Source organism: Kryptolebias marmoratus, linkage group LG17, assembly GCF_001649575.2.
Source record: "Kryptolebias marmoratus isolate JLee-2015 linkage group LG17, ASM164957v2, whole genome shotgun sequence".
NCBI classification, from domain to species: Eukaryota; Metazoa; Chordata; class Actinopteri; order Cyprinodontiformes; family Rivulidae; genus Kryptolebias; species Kryptolebias marmoratus.
In genome coordinates, this window is record NC_051446.1 from 11,806,844 (window position 1) to 11,817,497 (window position 10,654).

General features: G+C 40.8%; 1 protein-coding gene across 2 annotated transcripts in view; it reads left to right on the forward strand.

The window, feature by feature from the left end:
- The window catches only part of cpped1 (calcineurin-like phosphoesterase domain containing 1), a 46,936-nt gene extending 36,282 nt beyond the window's left edge, over positions 1–10,654 (forward strand). Inside the window, exons 6-7 of one of the 2 annotated variants that reach the window (XM_037980848.1) lie at positions 2,871–3,020; positions 3,116–3,174. In XM_037980848.1, the coding sequence (XP_037836776.1) occupies positions 2,871–3,020; positions 3,116–3,159 (194 nt within the window). In that variant the 3' untranslated portion in view covers positions 3,160–3,174. Of the gene's footprint in view, positions 1–2,870; positions 3,021–3,115; positions 3,175–9,898 lie in introns of those variants that run through there. The other variant, XM_017416053.3, reaches the window with a different exon arrangement.

Genomic DNA, 10,654 nt, shown 5'->3' on the forward strand with positions numbered 1-10,654 from the left:
CCCCCCCCCCCCCCCTCCCATACGTATACAAAAAAATGCGGCAGATCGTGATACGGTCATGGAAACCACCAAACACCTGCTGTAGCTGAATCCTAACATGGTCAAAGAGACTTGTGCCAAGGCCGGGCCTGGAGCATAGAAGTGCAATCATGGGTGTACGTGGTAGTATTATCATGGGAACATGCCCCTGATATAAAGTGTGGTGAAGGTGCAAGTGACCTTTTTAAAGGATGCAGAAAATAGCAGAAGAAACCTATTTGGTGAGTACTAAGTGTATATCAGTGTCGTGATTTTCATCATACTGAAGGTTTTCCAAATTTGCTGTGATCCAGCTGTGTCCTAACGGGTCATAGTCAGCTTAGTGGGGTCATCCTCTAGTGTGACGAGGAAACATAGCTAGAAATTTCCTTTTAGTATAATAACCTTAAATATTTCATTATTCAATCAGTCTTATCGTGCAACACCTACATTTTAAACTAATTTGGTCTCATGGTTCAAACCCTTGGAGAAAGCTGTGCATGCATGAGTGCTTAGTAAGCAACATGAATCAGTTGCAATTGTTCTGGCAAAAATTAAACTAAATGAGGTTTCAGACTGGTGATCCACCATGATAATGATGGGGGGGGGGTTGTCGGAGGGAGCGGGCTGCAGTGACCTCACAGCTTCACGACTCGCCTCAGGCTTATTTGGAAGCTCACAGTCCTGAAATGGTCTTTTTTAAAGTGAACATTTCGGCAACAAAATTACTTTCTCCGTGAGGCCTAAATGACTCGACTCGATTACACTCCCATAGACAGATTCTCACACTCGCCCTGACCAACCAGAGTTGTCATGACAACCATTTAGCAACACGTGTGTGTCTGTTTTGAAGCGAGGCAGCAAGTGTCAGAGGAAGTGTACGTATTCCCTGTCTGGGTGTGTGTGTTTGTCCGTGGTCTAGTGGACGTTGTGTGTAGGTGATTTTCCATCAGAGACGCGATCGCTGACCTCATTTCACAGCCGCGGATTCTCCTTTTTTTTTTTCTCTCTTTATTTTTTTTTCTAAAAAGTAGGCGTGTGATGGAGAAAGTATGGTGCGTCTGTGAGCGATGGATAATGAGTGCGATGTGTGAAAGACAACTCAGTCCGTCTCCTTCATTTCCTGTCTGAGGAGCCTTATGCCCTTATCTATTTTTATATCCTCATGGCAGCGGAGCTCAGAGTTCTTTATTTTGTGTGTGTGGACTTGTATTACATTACATTTGCTCTATGAAATTAAGACACTTCACACACTTTGGGTTGTTCCTGTGTTGAATCACCACTCTGACTGTAACTGCTGGGTATACTTTTTTAAATAAACGTTGATTTTTACCTGATGATTCCATTGTGTTGCTTGATTTTTTTTTTCCTGTTACTTAAAGCTGAACACCTTTTATTTCCAGAAGTGAGACACAAAGTTTAATCGTTTTTTGATAAATCGGTGAACTTCATAACTTAAATCGACTCTCATTAAAACTATAGCTAAACTGAATAAACTTGCTCCTCCAACCTGTTCAACAAAGCCATCGCTGTCATCATGACATGTCCTAATAATTTGTGAAATGTTGTGCTTGAGCTTCATGTTTCCATCGTCGTTTTATGTCTGTTCATAATATTTGGGGAGAAAAAAGGTGGAGCTGTAGACTGACACTTTAAACCTGAGCGTATAAGAATGTCTCTTTTATAATATATCTCCACCTCAGTCAGTTTTATAGATATTGAGCTAACGTTTGGTGTGGTGGTAACTGAGAGTCATCATGTTGTGTGTTACTGAAATACTTCATGAACCACTGAACAAATTTCTTTATATTTTGGTTCCAAGCAGCCAAACTCAAACAATATTCCTTTTGACTTTCTTTCTTCAAGTCTTTCAATGTTTTTCCTTGATCTTCAGCTGCTTTTTCACTCACTTCCACTTCAGTCCTTCAGTTCAATGCAAGTTTAACAAAACAAAAAAAAACGATTAAGAAAAGTAGACAAGTGGAGAACAAAAAAAAGGATCAAACCTAGAAAACTACAGCACATGAACAGCATCTGAAAGTTGTCTTTAAGAAACAGGGGAAAAAATCAGTACAGACCTGAGACGACCTGAGAGCTGCATCATTCCTCAGATCATCTATCAAGTTTTCTGCTAACAGCGCTTTGTTGAATCATCTTGTTGCAAAATACTGTCAAGTTGTTCTATCAGTATGTTCTATTACCTAAAGAAATGAGAACAAATTGTCTTATAACAGGCTGCTGGTAACAAAGTGCCTAAAAATCCTAATTAAATTGGATTTAATTTTTTACTACATCGTCTATTGTGTATAGTCAGAACATCGGTTCACCTTGAGTTGAGCTCTTTTTATTCCTGATTGAGTTGTACGGTAGATCACAGTCATGAATCTTCTGAAATTGGCGAAACAGTGGACTGAAAATAAGTGATCAAGTAGCCAAAGTCTAAAGAAAAACTGGAAATTCCAAAGAGCTACTGAAAAACAAAACCTTTTAAAAGGTGTAACTTCAGGGTTCTGCACAGTATGATAAAGAGGAGTGCATTTACTTAAACAGGACTTTTAGGTGAGGGCTATTAATTGCCAATTGAAGGAGCAGGTTTTCACTTTTATCCAGCTACACAGAGTACCACATGTAGGGATCTGGAGTTTTAGCCCCGCCTTGGGGCGGCACCTCCAGTGTTCTACTTTCATAGGTGATCCAGATTCAGGATAATGAGGACTGCCAGTACTTAAGCCTCCAGTTGAGACCAGACCTTCGCTGGAGCATCGAACCTCCTGGGTTAGATTCGCAGCCACCGTTTCTAACCAAAGTCTTGTTAAAGTATTGACTACGTTTTCTATGCACCTTGTCTTTAGATACCTGGCCACGTCACGGAACTGTGGACTCACGGATACTTACCTTGGACACCTGGATACTCACCTGGACGGAATTACTGGCTAATCGAATCCTGGATCACCTGAACGCCACCTTCTCCTCCTCCACGCCGCTGGACACCACCTGGACCTGTAAGACCAAAGAACCACAATTAAGTCATTCATGCAGTGCTCAGCTGATAGCAGGATTGGTACCTGAGACTCACCCTGTTCCTCTTGCCTTCCAGATCCTACCACGACGCACGCACTGTACATAGTCACCACTTTGTAAATAAACACACTTACCTTCAGCTGCTGTCTCCGTGTCTGGTTTTGGTCTCGCTCTTTGGACAGATTACCCTGCGTTCTTGTCACCACAGTTCTTTTACCTACCAACAAATCATGGCTGAACTAATTCCGTCTTGATGATTGGGAAGGTAGAGGCAGAAAAATGGTCCTGTATTCCTCCCCTTTTGCCCCATTCATATCTAACCAACGGGCGAACAGTATGACAACTAATTCTAAGAAGACCAGATTTAGAACAGGAACCATTTTGCTGTGGCTTTAGCCCGATTTTACTCTAAACCCATTAGTGTTGCGTGCTTCTAAAAGCTGTTAACAGTGATGACTCCTGAAGATATCGAGACTGCCGTGCCATTCATTACGGCTCCTCTTTGCAGGATCAGTGAATGGTATGGGAGGCTTAACAACTCACTCCATTCATCTACCTGCTTAAAGCTAGACTAATAATGAATAAATCTAATAATTGGGCAATACTTTGTATGCTCCTTCCCTTTTTCAAATAAATTTGTCTGAATAAACGATCTGTGGTGTCAGGAATTAAAAACTGCTCTTATTGGACACCGTAGTTGAAATAATTTTGGCACTCATTGCTCCCAAAACTGCTGTTCAGTGACAAACTCGCCGGCAGAAAGAAGTCTCCACGAGATGGTAACTATCTGAGCCGAAACCTTTGCTTCCTTTTGACTTTAATTCACTGTGGCAGAGAAGAGCTGGCTCCAGTTTATTGATCTAACGTGTTGAATTCATATAAAAAATACAGGCGAGAACGTAAAAGAACACAAGAGTCTCAGCAGTTTCACAAGTATCACACAACACTGTTTCAGGGTTTCTCCTCTAGTAAACATATAGGAGAGCATTAGATCTTTGAGCAGCATGAAGCAGAACAGAATTCATCCAAGATTCATCAAAGTTTTCAAACTCAGACAGCTGACACTGCTACAGTTACACGCTCCACGAGGTAGGATTCTCATTCCTGTTGTTGGAACGAAGAAAGTCACTTCCCATCACAAATATGCTCCGTTATTAGGCCCAAGGACTTAAATCCACTTTTGTTTGGTTCACTAAAGTCACTTCATGCTGGAGCCTGAAGGCCTGATGGTAAATGAGAGATTTAAGCCAAACAAAGACACTGCTGAGGTCTTTTATCAAAATTAAACCCAGACATAGAATGACTTTCTAACAGGATTGGTTAGAACGTGACAGAATACATGATAGCTCAGTCATTTGTTTATAAGATTTTGCAAAAGGGATTTTGGGGCACAACTGCTCTGCTTCTTGTATTTCCCTTTTGCCGCATTTGCCTAAAACAGAAGTATAGTCCGCACTGGGTCTTTGGTCAGTTATCTGCTATTCAAGTCAAGCTCTGCTCAACAGCAGGTAACAGGAAGCAGACATACGATTGCTGTGGATGGGTTTAAAAAAAAGAAAGTAGCATTAATTTTAAAAAATGCACATTGTATCCCTAACTTAGTACAACCTCTTGATACAGTCAAAAGGAACAAATCAAGACCAAATGCTAACCTCCTGTACCTTTTTGGAGGATGCAGGTTTGTAGAAATGACAGAATAAGGCCAAAAAGAGCTTTGTAAGCTACAAAAGGGCAAAGCAGACCATATAATTTGTAACATATCTCAAAACTCCACCGTAGACTTAGCTGACAAAGCTTCTAAAGGGGTGTGGCTGTAGAGTAAATCACAGTATCATCGGCATATTGCAAAAATTAGGGTTTGATACTTTTAAATCAGGGTTGCTGATATATCAAATATATCACAAGAGCTGATCCCTTTAGCTACATAAAGAAAGCTAGATGATGCCTTCCTCTTTCAGTTTAAGAGATTTTTTTTTAATTACCCTACAGTTGTGTTCAACATCAAATAACTTTAAAAAGCAACATTCTGTGAAGGAATGCATATCACCTACCACCTTGCATGTCAAATTTGAAACATATTTTGCACATTCTGTTAGAGTATGCATTGGGAATGACTCATCTTCTGCCACACCAAAACTTTTACCTCAATATTAGGAAAACAGACTGAGTTGTAGTCATTTCTGTGGTGGCTAAATTTGATGAGCTGTGGCAAAGATCTTGAATTGGGTTGACTCCAAAAATAAATTAGTTTGAGATGTTTGCTCATCAGTTACTTTCTAAGGGTTTCATTAAAAAACAATCCAGTGGTTCATGGGGCATAAAGGACAAATGGTTGATTCCAAAGTTATTACTGAAGTTTTAAGAGAAGATCTCACACGGTGTGAAGGAGGTCTAAGTAAAAAGAAATGTGTATATTTACAAATCTATAGCAATCAAGTAAGCTTTGTCAAACTGTATATTAAGATGGTAGTGAGTTAATACATTGGATTTTTTTTTAAACTGCTACTGTTGATAAAATTGGCTCATTTTTTTTTTAATTTATTCAGTTTATTCATTTTCATTTTAAAAACAAAACATTCACATACAAAAAAAATGCAAATCAAACAAAAAAAAATGAAAGGTAGCAGAAGAAGAAAAAAATCTTATAATATCTGCCCCTATTTAAAAATAATAATAATAATAATAATAATAATAGTAATGATAATAATAATATCAATTTCAAAAATGGTAATAATCAAATAACATCAAACAAAACAAAAACGAAAATTCAACTCCTCAAACAGTAACTCCTACAATACAAATTATACAAATTCATAGTTTTTTAACAAATGAACTTTTATCATTCTCTTAAATGAATTAATTGAACCAGCATTTTTATAATCATAATCCAGACCATTCCATAATCTTACTCCTCTGACTGAAGTGCATTTATCCTTCAAGTTTGTTCTAATTTTAGGTTTTATGAATATTTCTAGTCCCTTGAGATTATAATTACTTATTCTCTTAACAAAATTTAGTTGAATGTTCATAGGTAATATGTTTTTATGAGCCTTATACATAATCTGCAAAACATAATAATCAACCAACTCATAAAATTTTAACAATCCCAATTCCTGAAATAATATATTTGATGGGTGATAGTAATGCTTTCTTGTGATAATTCTCATTATTCTCATTCTCATTCTCATATAGAGACACAAAGAACCAAACAGCTATGTGAGGATGTTTTTCGTAGATTTCAGCTCTGTGTTTAACACTGTCGTCTCTCACAAACTGGTTGAAAACCTGATCAGTCTAGAACTGAGCTCCTCCACATGCACATGGATTCTAAGTTTCCTGACAAACCGTCCACAGCAGGTCAGGACCGACGACCAGACTTCCTCCACCCTCATCCTGAACACTGGAACCCCTCAAGGTTGTATGTTGAGTCCGATCCTCTTCTCACTCCTTACACATGACTGCACCCCCATTCACACCCCCAACTGCATCATTAAATCTGCTGATGTCACCACAGTGGTTGGACTGGTTTCAAAGGGGGTTCAGATTTGAGGTACAACAACTATCTGAGTGGTGCAGGGACAACAACCTAGTCCTGATTACCTCAGAAACAAACAAGCTGATTGTTGACTTATGGAGAGCAAACAAGAAGGAACACCTCCCCCTCCACATTAATTGGGATCCTGTGAAGATAGTGGATAACCTGAAGTTCCTTGGAGTCAATGTGCCCAATCAACTAACCTGGACCTCCAACACCTCCGACCTTGTTAAAAAAGCCAAACAGAGACTCTTCTTCCAGCAGAAACTAAAAAAACTGGCTCAGCTCCTCAAAAAGTTGGTCCTCCTTATTATAGGAGCACAATTAAGAGCATCGTCACAAACTATTTCACAGTGTGGTATGCCAGCTGCACAGCCGGTGAGCAAAATACCTTGACCAGAACAGTGAAACCAGCCCAACGCATCACTGGTCTGGAGCTCCCATCCATGGACAATCTGTACACCACCAGACTGAGAAAGAGACCCACTAAAATCTACAACGACCACATACTCGGCAACCCATTTTTCAAACCTTTACCATCTGGCAAGTGGTTTAGGACAATAAGAGGCCACACCAACAGACTCAGAAACAGCTTTTTGCCCAGAGCTGTGGCCCTCTCCACCCCCACACCAGCCCCCAACTTCTCTTTCAAAGATAGGAATTACCTGCAAGTCAAAACGACCAGTTTTAAAGATACAATTACTGTTCCTGCGCAACAAGTGTAAACTGTGACACTTCGAGGGATAAAAGAACACGCACACACACACACTTGGCCAAACTCCAGTGCCACCACCCCTTCATTTCTCCACACAGTCCACAGGTGTTTGAGGGCGAGGGGGGATGCAAATGAAAGTTGGCGTATCCAATCACGACCTGACGTCAGGGTGCCACCCATTATGGCCTTGAGCCCGCTGACAGAGCGAGCCATCTGGGCAGCAGAGAGGCGGCGGCAGGGCCATCCGTCCATGCGTCCTGCCCTCTAGGCTCGCAGCCAGTGAGACAGACTGGGAGAGCTGGGGGGGATCAGTGCTCCTCAATTGCTCGCCAAGCTGGAGCATGTTTTGGTCGTTTTCGCATTCAGCGAGGTCAATATTCTGCCTGTTTCACTTTATTTAACGCTTGGAATAGGATTCTGACTGACACATACTGCCTGTTGCATTAAGACCATAAATCCTACTATACATTTTCAGATAAATGCTTTTTACTATCACTGAAATAATTTGTATTTACATCATTTTTCTGACAGATGCAGCTTGAAAGAATGTATGCATAGAGAATTAACAGATAAGGTCTTGGTATCATCTCTGCTGTTTATCTTTTTAAATATTTGTCTATATATCTGGAATGCCAAGTTGTCTCACCAATGTCTGCCCAGGAAACAAGTTAGAGCAAAACATGTTAGAGAATTATGACATTCTCCGGATAGGAATAATCATGACTGACAGTGCAGTACACACACATATCTAACTCTCTCTTGAAGTAGTGCTGAGAAAATCTGAAAAGGAATTTTGTTTAAACATGTAGAATCTGCCTTAATCCAATATCTCACTGGGCTGTGACTGTTGGTGAGTAGCTGGTGAACAGCATTCACCAGGTCTCCAAAATGTCTTCAAATGTTTGTGGAGGTTCTTTTTTTTTTCTTTAAATAGTTGCACATGAGCTCTTCTTATGACAGAAAACATCTGATGTTACAGACCCAAATGGGCAGGCCTTAAAATCCCACTTCTTTGTCTTTTCGACTGTTCCCTTCAGGGGCTGCCACAGCAGATCGTCTGCCTCCATCTCACTCTATCTCCTGACTCCTCTACTGTCACACCACCCATCTTCATGTCCTTCTTCACAAAGGTCTTCCTCTTCTCTTCCTGCCTGGCAGCTCCATCTCCAACATCCTTTGTCCAAACCATTTGAACCTGGCCCCTCCAGGTTTAACCCCGAACTGCTCAACCTTAGCTCTGATCTGCTTGATTCTAATCATGTCCATCCTGGCCGCTCCCAATGAAAATCTCAGCCACCTCCACCTCGGCCTCCTGTCTTGTAGCCAGTGCCACAGCCACTGTTGTCTTTTTAACTTTTCCTTTTACTCTTGCTGCTGTTCTTCTGTCACACATCAGCCCTGATGGTACATAATAAATATATATTTTTTAAAAACTGGTCCAAAGCTCATCTTCATTTCAAAAGTGTTTGTTCCAGTAGCCCATTTCTCATCAGAATGACCTGGTTTTCCAACATCTGGCACAGACCTTGTTAGTCTGGGTGAGGTCCCAGTGGGCGTGGCACAATTTATGCAATTTTTGCTCATTTTCTTGCTCAGACCAGGATTTGAACCCCGAGCTGTCATTGAGAAGCCAGACAACAATAACGCCGCCTATGCATGTACCACCTGCAGACAGAGGAAGTGGCTGATATCAACAAATCCTACCAGTGGCTGGAGTGAAACGACAGCACAGAGGCTCTAATCGTGGCAGCACAAGAGCAGTCTAGGCTTGGGTCTACCCAATGAGACAGGACCCAAGATGCAGACAGGCAAAGCATACATGGAGCACCAGAACTGATTAGCTTGGCTAGTAAACAGGAACAAGCTGGAGGTCCTGCAGTCAAATGGGAGACTTTACCAAGGGGGGTGGAGAAAAATGGGACACATCTAGACTGACAAACAGGTGATGGTTAACCAACTGGACATTATGGTGGTTAACAAGCTATTGTGCAGAACCCTCAATGTCCCATGTTGCTGCTAAACCCATTCTGGGCCTTATTTTTGCAGCCCTATACATTTGGTTTTACATTTATTATCTCATGCTGCTCTATTTAACAAAGAAAAAAAAAGATCATTTGCAGAAATGAACAAAAGCAGCAAAATAAACTCATTGACTAATAGTACAATTTGGGTATTTAAAAAAAAGACATGACGGAACATGTAAAGGAGTAAATGTAACATGTTGGCACGTAGTTTGATTGACCTAAACTTTCCAACCAACTGACGCAAACAACAGAAAGTAGGCCATATGTTAACAGCAGGCAGTGTTAAATTAGACCACTATGTGCCCACAAGACTAGAGGAGATACTGTATGTTGTACACAGGCCTTTTAGGAATGAGGAAGAAGCCAATTATCTGGAAAATTAGTTTGTGTTTGGTCCATTTAACATTAAGAAAAACAATATTGTTGCACTCAAGCTGCACATACGAGACTGAAATGATGTCAGACTACACTTTTCTTTTTTTTCTCAGTCTGTCTCCGACTGAACCTGACAAAGTGATGGATATTCTGATAATTGTTTGTTTGTTTTTTTCCTCCTCCTTCTTCTTCTTCTCTTCACTTAGTCAGATCTGGAACAGAAGGCTCTCGGTGACATTTACCCACAATACTGTTCTTCACACCAACCACCAACTGGACTCCCACTCTCTGCGAGCGCCGGGGGAAGATCGTTTCACCAGCTTGTTTGGATACAGAGCACAAAAACAAAGCACCTGCTAAACGCCGATGGGATGGCGGCAGGTTGTGGCTGTAGTGGCTGAGAGGTGGACAGTGACGGAGTGCTCCATCAGCTCAAGGAGGAGCAGCTGCGCCCACATGGCCGCCCGCCATTGTGTGTTTGTGTTTCACAGTACGCAGTGGTTTTGTTCAGAGCAAGCCTCAAATACATTTAAGAACACAAATGATATCTGCAGCACATTAAAAGCTGCAACCGTTCACCTTTTTTTGTTGTTTTTTTAGATTAACATGTTGAATCCAAGTTCAGAGGTCATGTTAAACTTAACATATTATTTAGTTTTGTGTGATTTTTCTACATCTTAGGCAACAAATGTGACATGACTGCCTCCTAAATGCTGTATTTTCACGCAATGTTTTATTTATTGCCCACTTTCGCCTCTTGGCCTGTGTGTGTGCACATTTTTTCACTTGTCTGCATGTTACTAAACTATCTCATGAACCGCTGGATGAATTTTAATGAAACTTGCAGAAAGTAATCATTAAATGTTTGTCTCCAGCTGACTAGGTTTCGGAGTCAACCCAATTCAAGAAGGCAGCCACAGCCAGCTGATCTTAGAAAACAGAAAACCGGCTATATTTCAGTCAGTT